Raw genomic sequence first — 26932 nt, forward strand, 5'->3', positions numbered from 1 at the left:
ATTGGAGCAAAAGGAAATGTACTAAAATAACTAATAGAAAAAATGGATTGCTTATGGAGCTATCTGAATTGTACAAGATCCAAAATGAAAGAACTCTAAATGATGATGAAATGCTGATAAGAGCAACAATCCTTGTCGAGTTGGAAGTACTGGCCAAACAAGAAGAAGCTAGGTAAAGACAGAAGTCCAGAATAATATGGTTGAAGCAAGGAGATAAAAACACCAGATTCTTTCAAAAGTTAGCAACTTCTCACAGGACGTATAATACAATTAATAGGTTGGTGGTGAGAAGGGAAGAAATACAGGAACCAAATAATATCAAAGAAGCCATGATAGACTTCTATACCAATTTGTATTCATAAACTGGAACTTGGAGACCTTCTTTTGAGTTTGAAGGGTGCCCAATAGTCCCTACTGAAGAGAATGAATGGTTGCAATGACCATTCACAGAAGATAAAGTGTTACAGATCATCAAACAATGTGATGGAGCCAAAGCACCCTGACCCGATGGTTTCACTATGAATTTCTTCAAAGCATGTTGGGACATAGTGAAAGAAGACCTTATGTTGACAATGTAGAACTTTTATCAGAAAAGTGTGTTTGAGAAATCTTTCATAACACTAATCCCAAAGAAACCCGGAGCTATTGAGTTAAAAGATTTCAGACCTATTAGTATCATCGGAGGAGTCTATAAAATCATTTCCAAGTTGATAACTAAGAGAATGAAAACAGTGATTAGAAAACTGGTTAATGAACACCAGGTGGCATTTTTGAAAGGAAGGCAAATCACTGATGCAACATTGTTGGCGAATGAGCTGGTTGATTCAAGAGAGAAACAGAAGAAGCCAGGGAATTTATGTAAATTGGATACTGAGAAAGCTTACGACCATGTCAATTGGAATTTTCTTCTAAAAATTCTAAAAGACATAGGATATGGTAACAAGTGGCTAAGTTGGGTGAAGTTTTGTATTTCAACTATAAAGTTTTCTCTCATTATAAATAGAAATACTGAAGGTTTTCTTTAATCCCAAAGGGGTCTTAGGCAAGGGGATCCTATGTCTCTGTTCTTATTCTTACTAGCTATGGAGGGGCTTAATCATATGTTCAGGAAGAAAAAGACAAACGGTTGGGTGGGGGGATTTAGTGCTCAACATGGGAGAGGGGAGAACCTGGAAATTACACAGTTGTTCTATGCAGATGATGCCCTCATATTCTGTGAGCCAGATGAGGCACAAATCAAACACCTGAGAGCTATTCTCACAATTTTTTAGGCTATCTCAGGACTCCATGTCAACTTGTTAAAGAACCACATCTTCCCTATTAACCAGGTTGATAACTTAATTGGCCTTGCTGAGAATTTGGGATGTCAGACCGATGCACTACCTACAAAGTATTTGGGGCTTCCATAAGGTGCCAAGAACAAGGAAATAAAAGTGTGGAATGGGGTGATGGAGAAGTGTCAGAAGAAGCTCGTTAGATAGAAATGCCAATACTTATCTCTAGGTGGTAGAGTGACACTAATTAAGTCAGTTCTTGATGGCTTACCTACTTATATAATGAGTTTTTTCCAATTTCGAAGAGCATTGAGAAGAAAATTAACAGGCTAAGGAGAAAGGAGGGTTCAATCTAGTAAAGTGGGACACACTCACACTTAGCAGAATTCAAGGGGGTTTAGGTTTGAAGAACCTGAGTCTCCAAAATACATGTCTGCTACAGAAGTGGTTATGGAGATTTTGTACAGAAGATAGAGCTTTATGGAGAAGATTTATAGCTAGCAAGTACGGGCTCCTTAACCAGTGGACAACTATAGAGGTTATGGGTACATTTGGATGCAGTGTTTGGAAGACTATCAGAAAACTGTGGCCTTATTTCAACGACAACATATGCATTAAGGTTGGGGATGGGTTGAGGACGAACTTCTAGAATGAAATCTAGTTAGGAGAAGAAACTTGAGGAGTTTATTTCCTCATCTTTATACCCTGATTCTACAAAATAATGCCACTATAGTGCAAGTCTGGAGTCAATTGGGTTAAATTTACTATTCAGAAGGGCATTGAATGATTGGGAAATTGAGGAAGTTGCTAAACTACTAGAGACCCTTAGGGATCGTTTGGTAGAGTATATTGAAAAAGATAAGCATGCATTAATTAATGTGTATTACAAATACCTTGTTTGGTACATTTTTTTTGCCTATATATAACTAACTAATGCTTGCATTAGTTATACACCTTATTGTGTATTGAGGTGTGTATTAGTAATACACATCATTTCCTATATATTAGTAATACAAAAGCTTTAAACACATGCATGAACTTATTAAATGACCTTAATACCCCTCAATTTTCCTCTCAAAATATTTCATAATTCCTTTTCCCACATTTTAATTTGCAATAGTGAATCTTTTCAAAATATTTCACAATTTCTTTTCCCACCATTTTTATTTACAATAGTGAATAGTTGGTTTAAATAATTGCTACATATCTTTGTTTTGCTTCGAGGGTCTTTATAAAGATTTTTTTTTAAAAAATCTTGAGACTATTCCTTAATTTTACATCTTATATTTCATTTTTGTTTTGACTATGTTAATTCGTCGCACGTAACATTTCATGTGCAAAGACGAAGGTCTTGTAAGTAATCTTAAACCTCAATACTAGTTCAACAATAATAATTATGTTTGAGATGACAAAAAAATTTTGCTACAAAAAAAAGTGTACAAAATCAAAGGGTATTTTGGTAAACAAACATTTCTTTTATAGAAATTATGTAAAATATATTATAACTAATACATTAAAACAAACAATATATAAAAAATAATATCGATAGAAATAATGCAAGCATAACTAATACAAACATTACTAATGCAAGCATTACTAATACATTATATTTTGTATTATCCTTGTACATTCTACTAAACCACCCCTTAATGAATTCCCAGGTATGACTATGACAACTGATAAATCAGTGTGGAAAATTCACAGCAAGGGGATCTACACTATTAAATCAGGTTATTGGGAGATGAACTATAACTAGTCGTTGGCAGAAAGGTGGTCATGGAAATTAATTTGGAAGATCAAATGCCCATTAAAAGTTTCATGCTTTACTTGGATACTAATCAGGAAGGCATGCCTCACTCATGAGGCATTACAAAAGAGAGGAATGCAGATATGTTCTAGGTGTTTCATGTGTGAACATAATATTGAGGTAAACAACCACCTATTCATACATTGCCAAACAGCTACAAACCTGTGGAATATGTTCTTACGTATACTAGGGGTTAGCTGGGTGATGCCAAAGACCACTCTAGATCTCTTGAACAGTTGGCACAAAATTGGTAGCAGGGGCAGAAAGGAAGAACAGTGGAAGACTATACCATCATGTATATGGTGGACCATTTGGAGAGAAAGGGCTAGAGATTAATCAGAAGATTAAGATGAATTGTATTAGCCTTTTATTTTTTTGGTGTAAACAAGATTTGGTAGGGGAGGTAGAAGATTTAGTTGATTTCCTAGGAAACTTGTAATCTAACTACCCTCATCTAGGTGTGCCTACCACTCTGTAGGATGTAAGTTTCCAATTCATGAGGAATTTTGAGTGAATACAAAGTTACCATTTCTCAAAAAAAGGTTATACACCCTATTCAGTATTATATTGTGTATATCTAATACATAGCAAATCAATGTATTAGCAATACATGGACTATTAATACATGGACAAGCAGCAAGGATAAAGACAAAATTATTCTTAATACATCATACAAAACAGTAGATAGGAAATAGTCGTAGTATAAGTAATCCCACCATAACCACTAATACACCATATTCAGTGCTATTCTTATACACTCTACCAAACGACCCACTAGTGTTAGATAATCCTTCTGTATGGGTTATTGAAATATTATGAACCCAAACCAAGTTATGATGACGAGGATTCATCCAGTCGACCCTAACTGGCTTGGGATTGAGGCATAATTGTTGGTTTTTTAAGAAGATTGAGAGCGTAATTGTTGTATGTTTTAACAAGCTAGAACTTTATCACACCCCAACATAAATATTGTCCAGGTGCTGGCCCAGAAGAAATGGTGAGGCCTTTACTTCTTTTAGTAATTGGGCTGAAAAGCTAAACTAGGGTCTTATTACAGTAAACCATGCAATACTTGAGGATTGTTTCACTATCCTAAGAAGCTAGACTAACTTTTCATCACAATTACTTAAGAAGTAATTGGGCTCAAACAACACCCAGAATTAAACAGTAAAAGAACTCAACAATTGCAAGCAACTAGTTTTATATAGACTAGACAACGCTGCCTACTTTGTCCTTAAGATTTCCAATCACAAGAAGAAGGTAGAGAACATAAATTGTCCTCACTTCTCAGAAACCAAAATAAAAATTTGCAGTAACGTGGTGTTCATATGATCTAGCACAAATGCCTTGAAAATTGAGAAATTGACATCTGTCAATTCTGATAAACATATGCATCAACAAATTCAAAATTTTTGAACAGTTATCCATGACCATACCAGAAAAAGCTTATTAACCAGTGAAAAAACCTCATCCTTTAGCCTGTAATGATATATTTATGAGAAGTCAATGACCAAGAAGAAGAAACTACATATCTTCCAAAGACAGTTTCAAGTTACTTGATTTATGCATAGTTGTACATGGAATGCAGCAATTAGACAAGAGGGAGTTCTCGTAAGGTAAGCACCCCTCACCTCCAACCTTAAGGTTGTGGGTTTAAGTCACCAAGGGAGGAAAAGGGGAGGGAGCTCCCATGAAGGGGTGAAAAAAAAAGAATGCAGTAATGTTAATCAGAGATTTCTTTTGAAAGAAAGAGAGAAGAGAAGTAAACAATATCTCACCGACTATGGAAAACAACACTCCAGAACCAGGAGTTCAGTGAAAAAATTAGCATAAATATGCCACAAGCCCGTGAACTCATAATATGGCTTTCTGTTTGTCCTAAAGGGCAGCTTGTAATTCACCAAAATGAAAAAGGATACCCATCCATGGAATTGTACAGCAAGGTTAAGAGCGGAAAGAGCTATAGAAACAGGTTCCTGGCCATGAAAGACTTAGTTTAGGATACTAACCACAATACAGCCTAGAACTAGCATGCTTAATAAGGAGGAAATGCTACTCCTAATAGTGTGAAGAACCTGGATTCCATTGACACGCTGGAAAGGCCATTTTCCATGATATTTTACAGGCTTAAGACCAACTTTCTTCCGTTCTTCCTCTCTGGCAAGCATGCAGTGGTAGCGACAATCACTAAGGCAGTCCCATTGTTTCCCTCAGATAAAGTGGATCCTGCAGATACCATGGACCATCAATGGGACTATCCCCCGAAGTAAAATTATAATGTTGAGAGTATTTGTCCCCCACACATCCAGTCTTCTCACACTGATCAACACAAGCTCTGTAAAACCAGCAGTTCAAAGATCAAAGGGCATGAAGTGAACATAACATCAAAAGGAAGTGTTATAGATTATAACAACAGATACTTGAATTTATTTTGGGATTCAGCCCATATTGTGCATATTAGTGAAGCCAAGTGCCGGCCTAAGACGCCAGAAGGTAGACTTGAACATAAATCAAAGCAGGTTAGAGGACTAAAGTTTCAGAAAGACCATACATGCATTAATTTCATGTACTTTATTTTTCCCATTAGAAAATTTCCAGAACAGTATGATTCAGAAATTAGAGAAAATAGGGTTACACATATATATGGCTTGATAGGATAGAACAATATGATACAGAAATTAGAAAAATATGGCCACACCTATATATGGCTCGAGAGAATATAGTCCTTCTAATAGTTCTTTGTTGAGTTCCATGTCCAACAAGAACCTACGTCATTTGTCTGTCAAAGCATATATGGAGTTTCATTTCTTCACTATTTTGGTTTGAGCATATGGGGCTTCCTTGCCTTTAATTTGGTCCCACTAAACAGAATAATAGACAGTAGACGGGTTCATTGGTCTTTTGGCAGTATGTCATAATTGGTAAACTTATATGAACCAAAGAAGAACTTTGAAATAGAGAGCAATGATTTGCATCAGGTTATTCTGGCACAGAAGAAAGAAGCCACAGTTAACAGGATTATATAGGCCCTTGACAGTTGAATGTTGTAATTTGTAGTTGTATTCAATCCAACAAAACATTTAAAGTTTTGGACGCAGTATCTAACTTTTGGACCATTCCCGATGCCAGATAATACCGTCTTTCTCGATGTGGGGATGGAGGAGGGAAGAGAAGGAGCATTAATTAGGTATCCTCAGTAGGAGCTCTCATTAGGAGTGAAGTGATCCAATCATAGTTCCAGAGGACATAATAATACCTCCAGTAATCAATAAATACAGTCAGCCTAAAGCAAATCATGGGCATCAATTCTCTCTATAATTTCTCTTTCTTTCTTTCTTTTTTGGCACGATTCCAATACAAATACATCATCCATCAAATAGGAACTTTGATAAAATGTAATTATTGAACTGTCTTAACTTATTATATCAAACCACAAAGATGAAAAAGAAATCCAGACCTTCACAAAAATTGAACTAACCAAATTGAGATAAACTTTTTATGAAAACTACTAGTTGTTTGGCAGACAAATTTAAATAAAAAAATCAAGTTAACAAAAGTAAAGTGAACACTGAGGGTGAGCCTATAGAAGATAGATTATGCCAAGCTAGCTAGTAAAAGACTACGAGAAAACATTTAGGTCAAGATGCATTAGTTTTCAATAAACTCATGCATCCATCTAAGATGGAATATCATCTAGAGGGACATCTACAAATATTTCAGCCTTGAGAAATGCTTTATAATTAAGGAACATAAAAAAGAACACTTACAAGATACATCCAATAGTAAAATTAGGATTCTAACACCCACTTGTATGATTTAGCATTCAAAAGTTAAATCGAAAGGTCAAATATAGAAGATCTAAGGATTTCAGAAAAAACAAATATGGTTGAAAGGTTACCTCCAATGTTGTTCATTAAAGATCAACACCTCTTTCTAATTGTAACAGGATATTTGATGAGATGTTTGCATCCAGAATTTAGTTTCCCCATGAACTAATGGAGGAGTATAATATATGGTTTTTTTATCAAGAAAATCTCTATTTGTTCCAAGTAGTTAGACTATAAACTCAATTCTATTCACCTCTTTTTACATAATGGTAGTGTCTGGGCCATCTTACACAGCTCCACTATAGCACCGAGTACCCACTTCCAACATCAGTATAGGTATCGAATGACTCCATCCAACTTAAGCAGAGATAGAGAAATCTATGTCACTTCATTTGGAGGAGGAACATAAAAAGGCAGCTCCGTGCACTAAGCTCCCCACTATGCACGAGGTCTGGGAACGATCGAAGCACAAGGTTCCATTGTATGCAGTCTTACACTGCACTTCTGCAAGAAGCTATTTCCACGGCTCAAACACGTGACCTCTTGGTTACATGGCAGCAACTTTACCAGTTATTCAAGGCTCCTATATGGAGGAGGAACATGAAAATTGCAAAGTACAACCAACATGTAGCTTCACGCCACTAGATAGAGCTAAAATTCTATAATCCTTTACAAATTACTCGCTTTTAACCTCAATATACAGCAGAACTTGTATTTGTATGTCTAGGGCCATCACCTCTACTTGACAAAGGCTCATCAATTAATTCGACAAATCAAAGTGAACACAAATATCATCAAATATACGAATGAACACCGCAAATATCAATGAATTCTAATTGTAAATTCAACAATTAGGGGTGGCAATGGTGTGATGCGGTGCAGGTGTGGTGTGAGTTTTTTTCTAAATCGGCAAATTTTAAAATTGCACCGCACCGGACCACAACATCTTTAAACCCGTATAAAACCGCCCCACACTCATACCCGCGCATACCCGCACCGCACCACATTTTTGCTTTTTTCTTTTTTGAAAAAATTGGAACTCCACTAAAAATCATAATATTTTCAATACTAGGAAATAGTAACAATCAACTTCTGTTATATCACTTTTCACTAAAAATTACCAGAAAAGTATCGCATGTATAGGTAATGATCAAATATCAAATTTTAATAGGATGAATAAAGAAATTTAAAAATTTATAAAATTTATTTATTTGTAGTGTTGTACATGTTTTAAATATCATAAAATTTTAAGTGAAGAATACATATAATTTTAGGTAGATTTACGAGAATAATACTAATTTTTAACTTTTTATTAGTTTAAACCCGCATATACCCACACCCCGCCTCGCACCATTTAAAAGAAAACTTACTTAAACCTGCCCCATACCCGCACCATACTCACATAATAGTGGCAGAGCCAGACTTTTGGTTAAAGGTGTTCATATTTTTCCTTGGGCAAAGAACTGTTTAAAAAAAAAAAGAAAATAAAGCATTTGTTGCACCTGCCAAGGTTGAAACCGGGGTTGTTGATGCGAAAATGCACACTCTTACCCCCTTGACTATGCTTCTCTAGCTTGTCAAGGGTGTGCAATAACATGTATATAACCATAAATATCTATATTTAACCTATATACTCAAAAAAAATTTCAACGAAGGATGTTCGTCTGACCACCCTTCGTTGGTTGTGGCTCCGCCACTGCCACATAATTTAAGAGCCCGTTTGGATAGGCTGGAAAAAAGTTCTTTAAAAGTGCTTTTGAAAGTGCTGAACTTATTTTAAAAAATAAGCAGTTAAGTGTTTTGATAAAAGTGCTGAAACTGAAAAAAAGTTATTGATGTGTTTGATAAATAATGCTTTTAAGCACTTTTTTTTTTGTGAAAATGTCTGAAATATCTTTATAGCTGTTAATAATATATAGCGTTGATTATTATTAATTTTTATTGCTAAAATGATTCAAATTAAAATTAATATACATTTTAATATATATATATATATATATATATATATATATATAATAATAATAATAATAATAATAACAACAACAACAACAACAACAACAACAAGAAAATCAGTATATTCCCACATCGTGGGGTATGGAGAGGGTAGAATGTACGCAGTTCATACCACTACCTCCAAAGAAGTAGAGAGGCTATTTCCGATACTATTAATATATATATTAAAAATATTTTCATGAATGACTATTAATTTGTGCGCTAAAAACCCATTTTTTAAAATAGTTTAAGTGTTGAATGTTTGTGTTTGAAAAAGATAGTTACGTCCAATTTTGACCAATAAATTTAACACATCATTATTTCTTTGTGTGTATATAGGGGAGATTCATGTATACAATCTTGGTAATGAGTTTTATGAGATTGATAATACAAAACTAATATTAATTTTATAGTGATTACTAATATTATTTCAAATTTGTTGGTATATGGACCAACATTATGACATAAATACCTCCAATTTTTTGAGAATATATATTATTGAATACAAGATTACATGTATAGGATCAAAAAGAAAAAATAGTACCTTTCAATTGTCTACTTAAGTCTAATAATATAATATTTTGATTCATGTTTTTCCTTTCCGTAATCCGTATAGATAATACTTGCATAAATTATATGTTGATCTATGTATTATTTTATGTATGGTAAAATATGGAACAAAAATAGGTGTATAGAAGAGTGTTGTGAAGTAGTGAAGAATTAGGGCTACAAGGCTAAATTTCGAATAAGGAATAATTGTAAGGGACATAAATGTAATTTACTTGATCAACTCTAATAGCTTATAATCTTCCAAAAAAAGTTAGGAATTCTAGCTTCTTATTTTTTGCTTTAAAAAAGCCAAAATTAACTTTTTAAACTTTTTTAAAGCACTTGTAAAATTTGTCAAACACTTTTTTTAAGTAAAAAATACTCCCTCCGTTTCACAATAAGTGAATTGTTGGAGCAATTTTAGTGTTTCAAAATAAGTGAATGGTTCACAATTTAAGGTAAATGTTGAAATTTTTTTCCAAATTTACCCTTCATTAAATGTGCATTGGGAGTGATGTATCATGTGTCTTTGCTTTTTAAAGAGGGTAAAAATGGAAAAACATGATAAATTTATGTCTTTACTTTTTTTTCTTTAACATGTGTGCCAAAATTCAACAATTAACTTATTGTGAAATGGAGGGAGTAGCTTATAAACTATTTTGACCAACTTAAAAGCTAAGTCAAACACCCACTAAAACCCGCAGCGCCCCATTGGCATACTTATCAACAATGTAATCAGCTAAATGTGGGGTGGGGATAGGGGGTAGGGGGGACTTATAAGTTACATTATTCACCAGAAATTAGCTAGAACTGAAAACAAACCCTCTTGACAGGTCCACGAAAGTTATTCGATCGGCCGGACACCACGGTTATAAAAAAGGAAAAAGAGTGAAGTGTGAGTTAACCTGTAAATCGGATCGGCATCGCCAGCACTGGCATGAAGGAGTCTAAAAATAGACGAAAATGCAGTAAGGAAGAGAAGCAAAGGACACCCTATTGGACAATAAAATTTCGAGGCCGAAAAATAAATAATCGAGACAAGAAAAATATTGCAACAATCGATTTATTGATTTCAATGCGAGTGTTACAATCTCTATGAATCCTCTGATTCGCCTTTTTAAATATAAATTCAAGGGCTTGAAGCTTGATCTTGAATTTGAACTTGATTTGTTGATTTGAGGGATTTGATCTTGACTTGTGCTTAAATTCAAGGGCTTTTGAGCTTGTTCTTGAATATTGCGGTCTTGATCTTGAATCTTGATGAACTTGATTTGAATGCTTGAGCTTTTTAGAGAAATTGTGGCGTTTGATCCATGAGCTTTCTCTTGCTACTTGTTAGAGATCTGGGGGATGGGTCCTCTTTCTGAATTATGAGCCCCTATTTATAGTTGTAGGAAAGGAAGAGTCATGATGAATATGGACTTCCTTTGACCAATCAGATTTAAGTGATGTGGCACCTTTTATGGGCTTTTATTTCATGGGCCTACTGCATCAGTTTGACATGTGGTACGGTCCTATTGGCTCCTTCACTTGACTTGGCATACCACGTCATTTGACATGGGGCGCTTATTTGGGCCTCTAGAATATGATAATATCTTGGGCTTGGTAAAGTGGGCTCATCATTTGTAGCCCAAATTAATGGACTAACCCAATAAATATTGGGCATTATTTAAATCTATACTTATTTGGACTTAAATAATTAATTCAATTATATTAATCCACAATATTTATTTGGGACTAATATATTTTGAATTTAATATAATCCGAATTTTGTACGGATTTAAATTTAATAAAATTGTATCGCCCACAAATGCCCCCTACTTCAAGACTTGTCGAGACATTTATTATTTTGGAGACTACCCTTGAAGTATGATTATGTAAGCATGTTTCCTTCGTGCTTCAACGATCCTTATACCTATGAATACCTCATTCAAAAAATTAAAGTCAAACCATATTGATATTGTCTCTCAAAACTCTCTCATTTTTTTCCATGAATCTCTACACTTAAGACCCATTGGGGAGGTATGATATCCAATTTCAAACAGATTTTGGAAGACTTTTTCATCGCCTTACTTAGTCAGGAATAAAAATCTTCCGATTGGAACTTAGATTGGAGAAGCAAAAAAAAACTCCAATTTGAATTTGTATGGGAGAAGGAAATAATCTCCAATTTGAATTTGGAGATGGAAGTTAATCCAATCTGAATTTATATTGAAGAAGGAAAAAATCTCCAATTTGAATTTGGAGATGGAAGATATTCCAATCTGAATTTATATTGAAGAAGGAAACAATCTCCAATTTGAATTTGCAGGTGGAAATTATTCCAATCTGAATTTATATTGGAGAAGAAAACATCCATCCTACAACTCTATAAAAGGAGGTAGTTATCCCACTTTTTCAATATCAATTTTGGGGTTTCCAAGTCATCAATAATATTGAGGTAATTTCTTTTGCTCCCACTTTTCTCTTATTTTCGTTACTTTTTTTTCAGCACAGCATGTTAGTGGTAGAAAATTCATATCTCATTGTAGGAATATTGAAATCATGATCCGTTTGATGTTCTAGAAACTAGAATTCAAGATATACAACATATTCAAAATTAAAATCCTTCAATATAATTCTTGATAATTTTTTTAATTTAGCCCTGAATTTTGTCATGCTGAAAATTTCAGATTTGCGTGTCTTTACTAAAACTTTCACATCTTGAAGTAGGAAGGATGAAATCACAAGCCGCTTGATTCTTGTGAAACTAGACACAAATATATATAACATATCCAAAATTAATAATTTAATACAATTGAGATATTTTCAGGTGTTATCCCGAAATCAACATTGAGTTTTGATGCATCAACAATTTCAGATTTATGTGATATCACCAAAAAAATTATATCTCAATGTGAGAGTATCAAAACTATGATCCGCTTGATCCTGTAGATGATGGAAACATGCATGTATAACATATACAAAATTTGGATTTTAAAACTTCTTGGATTTTTCTTGATGATTTTTTTTTAAAGGTGATCTTATATGCTACCCGACAGAGGATTCTATATTTGCATCGCCTCACCAAATAATTTATATCTTGATGTGGAACCATCACCATCAATGGAAATTTTGATTGATTAAAATTGTATTTTGAGGGATTTATTATCATCAAGGCATCTTATATCAATCCAAGTTGGTGATATATAACTTTCAAGATCGCAGCGCTCTAAAAGGTAACATCCTTTCTATTTGTGTTTTTACTTTCTTTCTTGTTTTTCCCTTTTTTTTTTTGCAGGATTGAAACAAATAGCAATATACAACCATTGGCTTAGGGTGTGAGAGTTTAACTTCACATCCGTATACGCTAAGACCGACCAATTTTTTCTTAAAGTGGTGGACGTCTGCTTAAGGTGTGCGAGGCTTCGTCACCTCAAGACCCGACCAATTTTGCTCGAAGATGGTGGACATTGGCTTAAGGTGTGAGAGGCTTCGTCACCTCAAGACCCAACCAATTTTGCTCAAAGATGGTAGACGTCGGCTTAAGGTGTGCGAGGCTTCGTCACCTCAAGACCCGATCAATTTTACTCAAGGACGGTGGACGTCGGCTTAAGGTGTGCAAGGCTTCATCATGTCAATACCCGACCAATATTGCTCGAAGACGGTGGACGTCGGCTTAAGGTGTGCGAGGCTTTATCACCTCAAGACCCAACCAATTTTTCTCGAAGATGGTGGACGTCGGCTTAAGGTGTGCGAGGCTTCATAACCTCAAGACCCGACCAATTTTGCTTGAAGACGGTGGACATCGACTTAAGGTGTGCGGGGCTTCGTTACCTCAAGACCTAATCAATTTTGCTTGAAGATGGTGGACGTCGGCTTAAGGTGTGCGAGGCTTCGTCACCTCAACACTCGAACAATTTTGCTCGAAGACGGTGGACGTCGGCTTAAGGTGTGCGAGGCTTTGTCACCTCAAGACCCGACCAATTTTGCTCGAAGATGGTGGACGTCGCCTTAAGGTGTGCGAGGCTTCGTCACCTTAAGACCCGACCAATTTTGCTAGAAGACGGTGGACGTTGGCTTAAGGTGTGCGAGGCTTCGTCACCTCAAGACCCGGCCAATTTTTCTTAAAGACGGTGGACATCGGCTTTAGGTGTGCAAGGCTTTGTCACCTCAAGACCCGACCAATTTTTCTTGAAGACGGTGGACGTCGACTTAAGGTGTGTGAGGCTTCGTCGCCTCAAGACCCGACCAATTTTGCTCGAAAACGGTCCCTTTTCATAACAAATTCATCAGATTGCCAGCTTAAGGTGCAAAGGGGCAAATCTTGTCCACCTTAAGACATGAAAATTTTTATATCCTTTTAAGGATAAACACGTAAGAGGCTAGATTAAGGTGTAAGGTGCAAAGGGACAAATTTTGTCCACCTTAAGGCATGAAAATTTTTTATATCCTTTTAAGGATAAACATGTAAGAGGCCATCTTACGGTGCAAAGGGACAAATTTTGTCCACCTTAAGGCATGGAAATTTTGATATCCTTTTCAAGATAAACCCGTTAGAGGCCAGCTTAAGGTGCAAATGGACAAATCTTGTCTACCTTAAGGCATGGAAATTTTGAGATCCTTTTAAGGATAAACCCGCGAGAGGCCAACTTAAGATGCAAAGGGACAAATTTTGTCCACCTTATGGCATGGAAATCTTGATAGCCTTTTAAGGATAAACCCGTTAGAGGCCAACTTAAGGTGCAAAGGGACAAATTTTATCCACCTTAAGACATGAAAATTTTGATATCCTTTTAAGGATAAACCCATTAGAGGCCAGCCTAAGGTGCAAAGGGACAAATTTTGTCTACCTTAAAGCATGGACATTTTGATAGCCTTTTAAGGATAAATCCGTTAGAGGCCAGCTTAAGGTGCAAAGGGACAAATTTTGTCCACCTTAAGGCATGGAAATTTTTAGATCCTTTTAAGGATAAACCAGCGAGAGGCCAACTTAAGGTGCAAAGGGACAAATTTTGTCCACCTTAAGGCACAAAAATTTTGATAGCCTTTTAAGGATAAACCCGTTAGAGGCCAGCTTAAGGTGCAAAGGGACAAATCTTGTCCACCTTAAGACATGAAAATTTTGAGATCCTTTTAAGGATAAACCCGCGAGAAGCCAACTTATGGTGCAAAGGGACAAATTTTGTCCACCGTAAGGCATGAAACTTTTGAGATCCTTTTAAGGATAAACCCGCGAGAGGCCATCTTAAGGTGCAAAGAGACAAATTTTGTCCACCTTAAGGCATGAAAATTTCGATATCCTTTAAGGATTAACTCGTTAGAGTCCCAATTAAGGTGAAAACGAACAAATCTTGTCCACCTTAAGGCATGTAAATTTTGAGATCCTTCTAGTTGTAGACTTAGAGAACTTTAACATTCTAAATCCCATTGAAGGAACTCTCTTTCTTTTCAACGGGTTGCCCCCATTGAGTGACAAATATTTAGAGTAAGTTCAAAATTTAATTAGAATAATTGTATACTTGGTATCCATATGGTAGATACTGCAGGAACATATTTTTTTTTTACACTCATGCAACTGAACTCAAAATGAAATTTCAAGCGCCTACGTACCCCAGTAAAGAGGATCAAGTCACAACGTAGTTCTGAGTGAGTGTTTTTTTTCTTGTGTCCTAACTTTTTTCTAGGTTGCTTTTTTCGAGGTTTTCAACCTAGCAGACTTTTTTTTGAACCGTACACAGTTTATTCTCTTGTGGGCCAGGAGTAGACATGCAGTTTATACTCAAGAATGGGTAGTACATGCAGTTTATACTCGTGCCTTAAGGAGTGTACATGCAGTTTATACTCATGCCTTAAGGAGTGTCATCTTCCTTCAAGGATAGTACTTTTTCAAGAACTTGAAATTTATGGGGCCAATCCTTAGGCCATCTGCATCGACAAACTTGTAAGCACCATTTAAATATGCCTCTTGTACAACATATGGTCCATCTTACTTCGGGATGAATTTGCCCCTAGACTTACGAGAAGTGATAGTGGGTCTTCTTATTGCAAGGACTTGATCTCCAACTTGAAAGCACCTCAAGCGAACTCTTTTGTTGAAAGAACAAGATAGCCGGGCTTGATAGCATTCAAGATTTTGTTGAGCCTCCAGCCTATTCTCATCAATAGATTCTAACTCCGCAAGACGCAACTTAGCTTTTTCTTCATCGGTAGGCCCTTCTTGAATAGCCAATCTCAAAGAAGGTATTTGACGCTCAAGTGGCAGGACTGCTTTAACTCCAAAAGCAAGTGAGTATGGGGTTCCTTACGTTGGTGTACGGTAAGTTGTCCTATACGCCCATAAATTTTCTTCCATTCGCTCATGCCAATCTCGTTTGGATTTGGAGATGACTTTCTTTAACAAGTTGCATAAAGTTTTATTGAAGGCTTCAGTAAGACCATTGGCAGCAGCATGATACATAGAAGACTTGCGCTGCTTGAAGCCAAAGAGATTACAAATTTTATTTATCAACTTGTTATCAAATGACTTTCCATTGTCAGTTATTATGTACTGAGGAATTCTAAAGCGATAGACGATATTTACTCGGATGAAGTTTGCAACATTTTCTTTCTTTACTTCCTTGAGAGCAACAACTTCAGCCCACTTTGAGAAGTAATCTGTCGTGGCTAATATGTATAAGTTTCCACCAGAAGATTTTGATAGTGGACCAACAACATCCATTCCCCAAGCATTGAATGGCTAAGATACTACAGTTGGGTGTAGTACCTCTGGAGGTTGATGCATGAAATTTGCATGGAATTGGCAAGCTTTTCATCTTCTAGCATAGTCCAAGCAATATTTCACCATTATTGGCCAATAATATCCCATACTTTTAATATGAAAATAGAGCTTTGGTCCAGACTGATGTGATTCATAAACTCCCGAGTGCACTCTTTGCAAAGCTTGAATTGATTCTTCCTCTCCCAAATACCGTAAGAGTACTCCTTTAAATGATATTCTGTACAGTGTGTCTTTGTAGTAAAGGAAGCGAGGTGCAAGATGACAAATATCAGTATTTCTCCTTGGATCTTCTAGAAGTATGCCATAACATAAGTAATCAATGATAGGTTGTCGCCAATCTTCTTTTATAGATTCAGATATGGCAACGAGGTATTCAACCTTATTTTATACATCCTCATTTAACGGCGGTACTACCCATTCTTGGTGGACAATAACTTGTGTTTGATTTGGAAGGGTCAGGTTTGAGGCCAAAGCAGCTAGGGCATCGACTTGCTTATTTTCTCTCCTTGGCACATGTTGGAGGGTTACTTCTCTAATCCACCCCATTAACTTCTGTGCATAATCATGATATAGTCGTAGCTCAGGCTTTCTGACTTCATAGCTTCCCAAAAGCTGCTTGATCACTAGTTGGAAGTCACCAAAGACTTGTAATTGCAGTTGTTTTATGTCAAATGCCATCTCAAGTCCAAGTATTAAATCTTGATATTCAGCAACATTATTAGAGAAATAGTTTATAAGTGTAAAAGAGTATAGGATGACCTCTTCTCATGGAGTGATGAACACCACACCGGCACCAGCTCCATCTCAATGTGTAGCACTATCAAAGTATATTTTCCATGGGGGTCTAACTTCAATAACCATTGCATCTTCATCAGAAAGTTCATCACTCAGTTCCTAATCATCTGGTATCAGGTGGTCTGCCAAGAAGTCAGCCAAAGTTTGTCCCTTTATAGCCTTTTAGGGAATATACATAATCTCAAACTATTGAAATTGAAGGTACCATCTTACAAGTCAGTCACTAAGGACTGGTTTTGACATTACAAACTTGATAGGATTTACCCTAGAGACAAGCCGAATAACATGAGCCTGTAAGTAGTGCTTCATCTTTTGAATCGAGAAGGGTAATGCCAAACATAACTTTTCAATTGGAGAATACTTTATCTCATTCAGCGTCATCATTCTGCTCAAATAATAAAAATAGTTTTCCTTGCCTTTACTATTTTCTTGAGCTAGTAGTGCTCGAACTGACCTCTCTTGTGTTGCGATATAAAGTATCAATGGTTTTCCAGGTATGGTTACCGCAAGAACTGGTGGCTTCATTAAGTATGATTTGATACTCTCAAAGGCATTACTATAAGCTTGGTCCCATTCAAAGGGAGTGTCCTTCTTCATGAGATGACTAAATAGTTGACAATTTTTGGTCAGGTTTAAGATGAACTTCCTTAAATATTCTAGCCTTCCTTGAAGGCTTTTTAACTCATGAATATTTTGAGGCTCGCGCATCTTCAAAATCGCATCAACCTTGTATTGATCAATTTTAATTCTTCAGTGTCGTACAATGAAGCCAAGAAACTTTCCAGAAGTAACTCCAAAGGCATACTTCAATGGATTCATCCTAAGTTGGTATCTTTGAAGTAACTCGAATACCATTCTTAGGTCTTTTAAGTGGTCATCTCTCTTTCTTGACTTCACCACTAGATCATCCACATAGCATTCAACATTTTTATGGAGTAGGTCATCAACGATGTTCTGCATATCCCTTTGATAAGTGGCACCAGCGTTCTTCAAACCAAAAGACATCACCTTGTAGCAATAAATACCTTTGGGTGTACGAAATGCAGTGAGTTCTTCATCCTTTGGCGCCATACAAATTTGATTGTAGCCGGATGAACCATCCATGAAGTACATTGCCTCATAACCAGTGGTGGAATTAATCATCAACTCTGGTATAGGGATTGGAAAGTCATCCTTAGGTCAGGCGTTGTTGAGATCCCAAAAGTCAACACAAACTCAAATTTGGCCATTTTTCTTTCGTAGTGGAACAATACTTGAAATCCATATAGGATATTTGACTTCACAAATAAAGACTGCTTCAATGAGTTTGTTAACTTCATTTTTAATCAAAGGAACCAACTCTGGCCTAAAAAACCTTTGGGCTTGCTTAACAGGACGAGCACCATTCTTGACCACCAACTGATTGACTACTACTTTTGGATCTAAGCCAGGAATTTCCTTATAGATCCAAGTGAAGACATCCATATATTCTTTGAGTATGTCCATATAAGCGACTTCCCCCTCTACTTCTAGAAACGCACTCAGGTAAGTTAATCTTGGGTCTTCATTAGTTCTAAGATTAACTTCCTTCAGGGGATCTATTGTGGCCTTTGCTCCTTCTTCAAGTTGAGATGGAGCATCTCCAGCATCTTCTTCCTCTTGAGGATCATCATCATTAATGGATATGTGGTGACACCAGAAAGTATCTTTCATCTCTTTATCAACCTTTATTTGAGAAGAGACCTCATTCTCATTTTAGATCATAACATAATATGAGGAGCCAATACTTTCTTCATCTTCCTTATGTTCCTTGGTATTCTCCACTGTATGAGTTTTATCTTTTAACACCTCATTGTATGAAACCACCAGTTCTGTCTGTCGCCTCATTCTAGAAGGGATCAAACTTTGGAAGTCTTTCTGGATTTTAACTAAAGAGTGCATCATCATTCTTTGATGACTTCTTTGGCGCTTGTTGATTTTTTTCTTATTTAGAGGTCTCAACTTTTGAACATGAAAGTTCTTGTAGTTGGTTCTCTAAGTTGATCAAAGACAGAGGGTCTTTTAGCAGCAGTGGATTCTTCTTCTACGGTAATGTAATTACTGGCTGCCCTTCTTATGGAGATTTAAATTGGAGCTGGCTGTGTGTATCCTAGGACTTCACGTGCTTTCCTAGTTTTACCCTCTGATGGAAGTTTGCCCAACCTTGATGGTTCATTAGGATTATATCCGGCCTTTACAAATAACTTGTATGCATTTGGATCAAAGCCCTCTTTCGTACGCTTCGTAGTGAGTGTCATATCTTGTGGCAGATTTTGAGCCACAGACTCTTTAAGAAGTCTTGAGGATGGATTTATTGCATAAATCTTCCTGATAGGTAAAGTTAGCCCCTTAAGCACATTATCTTGGGAATTTGATGGGTGATCTTTTTCTTTCCTTACTTTTGACACGTAACAAAGAATGAGAGTTGCCTTCTTTTTCGTAGAAGCGACACCTTCTTTATTTAAAGTGGAGAGAGGCTTCTTGGTGGTGACTTTTTCGACAGTCACCGTGACCTTCTTAGATGCAAGATCATCACACTCGTTCTTGGTGACATCTTCAACCCTTTTCTCATCCACAACATACTTCTTTAAGTAGAATTTTGCATCAGCAAAATATGACTCAGCTTCAGTGAATGGCTTGTTATCGGTAACTATCTTTTTTCCACTCCGCCTTCAAGGTACTTCAAGAATTAATAGTAAGAGGATGAGATAATTTTGTTCCCATGCACCCAAGGCCTACCAAGCAATATATTATATAAAGTTTTGGCATCAATCACATGCATCAAGGGGTTTGATTGAAAATTATCCATACAAATCCCCAACTTGATACATCCCATGGCCCTCTGGCCCCCTTGGTTGAAGCCTTGGATCATTATATGGCTTTCGTCCAGTTCGCTAGTAGCGATGCCAAGCTCCTTCATCGTATGGATAGGCAGGATATTGACTCCAGATCCCTCATCTATCAAAATTCTATTGATCTTCTTTCCTAGAATTTGACCTACCATATATAAGGGACGGTTATGTAGGGTATCACCAAGCAGAAGATCGTTATTTGTGAATGTGATTTTTGTATCACACACATGTGCCTCTTCGCCAAGAGTTCCATAAAGATTTTCAGAAGTTAAAGGAACCTCCATGGGTAGATTCTCATCCTTTGCCCCCTCTTTGGCGGTATTAAAACATGACGCCTCAAGGTTGACTTAGGCAGTCTTTACACGAAATCAACTTGGTAAGAATTCCTCTAAAGTCACCGAACGTCGAGGTTTTTGATGGTGAAGCTCCATCACCCCCGTCTTCTTTGGGAATCCAACCAACTTCTATTTTCTTAGTTTCTTTACCATTCTCTTTCTGGTTGGCCGCTCGTACATCTTCTTTCACAGACTCATCTTCTTGCGTTTGCGTCTAGTCACCAAAGTCCAACTTTCATCATCATCTTCGTCAACTGAAGACCTGTCAGGCTCTAATATCTTCTTATTATAATCCTTGACACAAATATGAACTGGGTCAAGTGAGCCAAAAGTGATAGATATTTGATAAGAACTGGCTGTCTCATCGTCGAAGAAGATTTTCTTTCTTTTGCCAGTTGCATGTCTTTATCTTTAAAGACAAAGCATTTCTCCAGAGGGTAACTTATGAGCCTATGATATTTGCAATAATTAGGATTATTGGTCCTTCCAGCTTTGTTGGGATGCTTCATCTTTGGGATTTCGATGAGATTATGCTGAAGAAGTTCATCAAAAATCTCAGAAACATCAGAATCAAGGAAGGGATATTCCTTTTCTTGCATATCCTTTAAAGTTTTTTGATTCGGACATGTTCCAGAAGTCATCTTCACACTTTTCTTCTTGCTTACCTTTGTGGTGACCTCCACAGGAGACACATCAACATTCATGGACTCCTTGTTTTTATTTTTGGGAAGAAACTTGCTCCATTTTTTGGGTTCCTTCTTTTTCTTTCCCCTTCGAGGGTCATGAAAAGACGCTCCTTCCTTTCCAGCAGAAGACATGCTTAACTTTATGTCATGAGCAAGAGTAGCTAACTCTTCAAAGGATTTTGGTTTAATTCCTTGCAATATGTAGAGAAGCCCCCAGTGCATTCCTTGGACGCACATCTCTATTGTAGAAACTTCACTGAGCCTGTCTTTGCAGTTTAGACTCGCATTTCTCCATCGATTGATGAATTCGATGACTGGCTCATCCTTTATTTGCCGATTATTTGTAATCTCTGTCATGCTCACTTGTAATACCCCAAGAAATTTTTCGTTGAAATTTTGTGCGTAAATGTGTTGGGTTCTATCTTCTAGAATAAATTATAAATTTTTCTATGTGGAATGTCTTAGATTAGGATCCACCATTGCGTAGAGTATCAAATAATATTTCCAACGATATGTGTATCATCAAAAATAGACACCCGAGCGACGAGTTATGAACATTCCGATCGAACCATGAATAGTAGTAAACAGTAAAACGTGCAGGAAAAAGTACTAAGGCTTGGCATATTTTTGCTCCAATTTTAAACAATCATAACTCCTTGTACAAAATGATCTGGGTGATATACTATATATCAACGGAAAGCTCTGCGAGTCCTCTTTCTAATGAAATTGGTTTCATCCAATTTTTCTATCAAAGCAAAAAGTTATGGTCGATCTACTTTAGCCTATCAAAAGCGAATTTTTGGGTCAACTTCAAATGATCATAACTCCTCGTACACAATGATCTGGGTGAGATACTATATATCAATGGAAATATATGAGAGTCCTCTTTCTAATGAAATTAGTTTCATCTTATTGGGATATCGTAGTAAAACGTTATGGTTGATCTACTTCAGACTATCAAAATAGTTCAAAGGACAGATTAGAGAATTATTTGATTTGTAGGGGCGTTTTGGTCATTCCCCCTCATCCAAAATCCGTCCAAACCCTATATTAAACCTATTAGAAGCATTATATGTTATATTTCATCAAATTCCCTCAAAAATAAAACCCTAAGCTCCTACATCCAACTTCAAGAACCTCCAAAGTTAACCATTAATTCTGCAAATTTATTCAAGATTCCAAGTTCCTAGTTCAAGAACTTCAAGAACCTCCAAAGTTTATCATTAATTCTGCAAATTTATTCAATATTCTAAGTTTCTAGTTCAAGAACTCCAAGAACCATCATTCAAAGGCACGATTAATATCTCAAAAATGAGTATCGACCTAAAGTTCATCATTCAAGGTATGTGGGGTTTTTCAACAAGAACTCTCTTTTGTTCTTGTGCCCAAAAGTAATTTTCTTTACAAAGACATGATTTTTATTTAATTTTTTATGAATTTGAAGCATGAACCCATATCTTATGATGATTATTATGAAATCTTGATGTTTATGATTTTGAAAGATGAATTTACATGTGTGGAGATATAAAGCATGAATCCTGAATGATATTTATCATGATTTTGATATTTGGGTCGTGAATCCCCATTGAAAATTTTGTTTTTTTTTTAGAAAGTGTGTGTTATAAGCATGTTGATGTTGAATTTTTAAGATATTTTGAATGATTTGACCTTTTGGTCTTAATGGAGTTATTTTGAACTCGAGTGTGAAAGAAATCCACAACGTGGTTGATTTTGATAGATGGGAAGCATGATGGCTCCCGATGTATATTTATATATTACTTAAATTATTTTGTTGTGGATTGTCTTTGAAATGATATGAGCTAAGTCTGGGAGAAATCTTTAGCACCGAGTGGGAGGTATAAAGCGACCTTACTTCCCTAGAACTACGTGCCCCCGCAGGAGTGAGCCTGAGGCTGATTTATAGAGTGATCACTAGTTTGTATGGATTTGATATCGATAGTCCTACTCCGATGGTATGGATAGGACGGATCTCCCTAACATGGGTTGTACGTTGGACTCCATGTAGCTCACATGGTTTATGTCGGTTATAGGATCTCCCAGTGTGTGTGTTTCCTTGTGTTTATGGTGAATGGTGAAGTGATTTGAAAGTGGAATTGTGAAAGTTATTCTTTCGAAAGATTTAAATGATATTTACATTATGAGAATTGATATTCTTGATGAACTGAAAGTGATTGACAAATTATATGATGACTCATATGTGTTATTGTACTTATTTCATACTCTCATGATTATGATGATTTTCTTCGGGCTATGTGAGTCTTTCATACATCCTGCATATTTCTTATTAATATTTATGATGATTATGTTTATACAATTGCATACACCCCCATATACTTGGTTCTTTTCTATGGTACTGACACACATTTTCGGATGTGGGCTGCATTTTCTCAAATATAGGTTCAGGTGCTCAGTTCCAGGTTCGACAGTAATTCTTCGAGCATGCTGTTCTACATCCTCTATTGTGGTGAGTCCTCATGTTCTGAGGACGTGATATCTGATGTTGGTTTCACAGAATTATTTACATTTGATAACTGAGTATGAGTCAGTTGGGGCATATCTCAATGGCTTGCTGGTTTTATTGATTTTCTTAGACACTTGTCAGACTAGTATAGATGTTGGGAGTTGACTAATAAGTCATATTTTGTTATCTTTCTGAAATTCTTTTATTCTTGGATGATGATTACTCTATTGATATTTGAAGGTTATTTATGGAAACCCCATTGATTTGTGTTGAACTGAATGAAAATAGCTCAAAGGGTTAACTTGGGGCTACTCGTAGCCTCAAGCACCGTGTGATGCTTCGGGACCAATTTTCCTGGGCGTTAAAAACTTGGTATCAAAGCTTAAGGTTTTAAGGTTTCCTAGAGAGTCTGACAAGCCGCGTTAAGTAGAGTCTTGATCATCGGTGTGTAGCGCGTCACATCTAGGAAAAAGTGTGATTCTTTCTTTCAGAATTCTATCGTGCTTAAAGTGTTTCTCCTTGGGGTGCTCCTGTGTTGTTTGTGAGAAAGAAAGATGGATCTTTGCGTATGTGCATTGATTACCGCCAACTGAATAAAGTCACCGTAAAAAATAAGTACCCCCTTCCGAGAATAGTTGATTTGTTTGACCAATTGTAAGGTGCAAGTTATTTCTCAAAGATAGACCTTCATTCCGGCTATCATCAACTAAAAGTTAGGGAGTGTGACATCTCAAAAACTGCTTTCCAAACTCGTTATGGCTATTTTGAGTTTTTTTTAATGTCTTTCGGGTTAACTAATGCCCCAGTAGCTTTCATGGACCACATGAATCGAGTGTTCAGACCATATCTGAATATGTTTGTTATAGTGTTCATCGATGATATATTGGTGTACTCCCTTAGTGAGGATGAACATTCTAATTATCTTTGAACTATTATGCAAATCCTTAGAGATCACAAGTTGTTTGCCAAGTTCAGTAAGTGTGAGTTTTGGCTAAGGTCAGTTGCTTTTTTGGGTCATATCATTTCTTTCGAGGGTATTAGAGTTGATCCCCAAAAGACCGAAGCTATTAGAAATTGGCCTAGACTTATTTCTCCGACTGATATCCAAAGTTTCTTGGGTTTAGCTGGCTATTACCACCATTTTATTGAGGGTTTCTCCTCTATAACATCTCCTATGACTCGGTTGACCCAAAAAAAGTAAAGTTCTTGTGGTCTGAATCTTGTGAGAAGAGTTTTCAGGAGTTGAAGAATAGACTCACTTCAGCCCCTATTTTGACTTTGCCTGATGGTGTTGATAGTTTTATGGTGTATTGTGATGCTTCGAGAGTTAGGTTGGGTTACGTATTGATACAGAAGGGTAAAGTGATAGCTTATACTTCTAGACAGTTGAAACCCCATGATAAAAATTACCCCACCCATGACCTTGAGTTGGCTACTGTTGTGTTTGCTTTGAAAATCTAGAGACACTATTTGTATGGTGTCCATGTTGATTTTTTTACTGATCATAAGAGTCTGCAGTATGTGTTTACCCAGAGAGAATTGAATCTTAGGCAGAGACGATAGTTAGAATTATTAAAGGACAATGATATGAGTGTGCTGTACTATTCGAGCAAGGCCAATGTTATGGTGGATACCCTAAGTAGAGTGTCCATGGGTAGTATTTCGCATGTGGTAGAAGGTAAGAAAAAGTTGGCTCATGATGTACATCGTTTGGCTAGATTGAGGGTTAGGTTGTTTGACTCTGCTGAAGGTAGTATAGGGGTTTAGAGTAGTTCTGAATCCTCCTTGGTTTTGGAAGTAAAGGAAAAACAATACTTAGATGCTAGTTTGGTCAGACTGAAGGAGTCAGTCAAGGACCAAAAAGTAGAGGTTTTCTCCCAAGGGGGAGATGGTGTGTTGAGATTGTAGGGTAGATTGTGTGTCCCGAATGTTGATAATCTGAGACAAAGGATTATGGCTGAAGCACACGGGGTGCAATATTCTATTCATCCTGGTGCCACCAAGATGTACCGAGACTTGCGAGAAATCTATTGGTGGAGTGGCATGAAAAAAGATATAGCAGCGTTTGTAGCTAAGTGTGCAACATACCAACAGGTTAAGGTTGAACACCAAAGACCTGGTGGTATGATGCAAGAGTTTAGTATTCCCATCTGGAAGTAGGAAGAGATAAATATGGATTTCGTGATTGGTTTACCTCCTTCCCGACGCCATCATGATTCCATTTGGGTTGTGGTTGATAGGTTGACTAAGTCTGCTCATTTCTTGCATATTCATACTTCATATACTGTTGAGAATTACGTAGATTATATATCCGAGAGCTAGTCAGACTGCATGGAGTTCCCTTGTCTATCATTTTGGATAGGGGTACTCAGTTCACTTCATAATTTTGGAAAGCTTTTCAGAAGGGTCTTGGTACTCAAGTGATTTTGAGTTCTTTTTTTCATCCTCAAACCGATGGTCAGGCTGAGCGGACCATCCAGACCTTAGAGGATATGTTGAGAGATTGTGCACTTGACTTTAAGGGAAGTTGGGATAATCACTTACCGTTGATAGAATTTGCTTATAATAACAGCTTTTACTTTAGTATTGTCATGGCTCCATTTGAAACCTTGTATGGGAGGATGTGTAGATCACCCATAGGGTGGTTCTAGGTGGGTGAAGCGGCGGTGAGTGGTCCTGATTTGGTATTCGAGGCTATGGAAAAAGTTAAGTTGATTAGGGAAAGGTTAAAAATTGTGCAGAGTCGTCAGAAGTCATATGCGGATTTTAGAAGGAGAGACCTTGAGTTTGAAGTTGGTGACCTAGTGTATCTAAAAATTTCACCCATGAGGGGGGTGAAGAGATTCAGAAAGAAGGGAAAGCTTAGTCCCCATTATGTTGTTCCTTACAAAATTCTTAGCCGTGTTGGTAAGGTAGCTTATGAGGTCGAGTTGATTTCCGAGTTGTCCTCTGTTCATCCAATATTCTATGTCTCCATGCTTAGAAAGCATATTAGCGATGCTGTGGTAGTGGATTCCTCTGTGAGTGCTGACATTCAAGAAAATCTTTCTTTTGATGAGATTCCTGTTGATATTCTTGATTTCAGTGTCCGAAGACTAAGGAACAAATAAGTTCCCTTGGTCAAGGTGTTATGGCGAAACCAATCTGTTGAGGGTGCAACTTGGGAAGCTGAGGTGGATATGCGATCCAAGTACCCGCACCTATTTTCCGTGAACTCCAATCAATCCGAAGGTACCGTTCTTTCCTAAATCATGCACTTTTGATAAAAGCTGCAGCAGTTCAACTATCATTTATTATGTGTTTAGCTGTAGTTTCTTGAATTTATGCATTCTATATTGCATTCAGAGTGAGAAACGATGTGGTGATGAGTCTAACAAATGGTTTCAGTTGTATGCTCTATTCCCTATCTAATCTTGGCATGTCTAGCGTCATTCGAGGATGAATGTTTCCAAGGGGGGATGATGTAATACCCCGAGAAATTTTTCGTTGAAATATTGTGCGTAAACGTGTTGGGTTCTATCTTCTAGAATGAATTATAAATTTTTCCATGCAAAA

At 36.7% G+C, this 26932-nt stretch overlaps 1 protein-coding gene across 1 annotated transcript in view; it reads right to left on the reverse strand.

Moving 5' to 3' along the window:
• LOC107865125 (post-GPI attachment to proteins factor 3) overlaps window positions 1–21252 on the reverse strand; it is a 28682-nt gene extending 7430 nt beyond the window's left edge. Inside the window, 5 exon segments of the mRNA XM_047408644.1 lie at window positions 4860–4906; window positions 4908–5057; window positions 5157–5289; window positions 5291–5416; window positions 20945–21252. Coding sequence (XP_047264600.1) covers window positions 4860–4906; window positions 4908–5057; window positions 5157–5289; window positions 5291–5416; window positions 20945–21252 — 764 coding nt within the window.
• Window positions 21253–26932: the final 5680 nt, after the last annotated feature.

The sequence above is a fragment of the Capsicum annuum genome, chromosome 3, assembly GCF_002878395.1.
Source record: "Capsicum annuum cultivar UCD-10X-F1 chromosome 3, UCD10Xv1.1, whole genome shotgun sequence".
NCBI classification, from domain to species: Eukaryota; Viridiplantae; Streptophyta; class Magnoliopsida; order Solanales; family Solanaceae; genus Capsicum; species Capsicum annuum.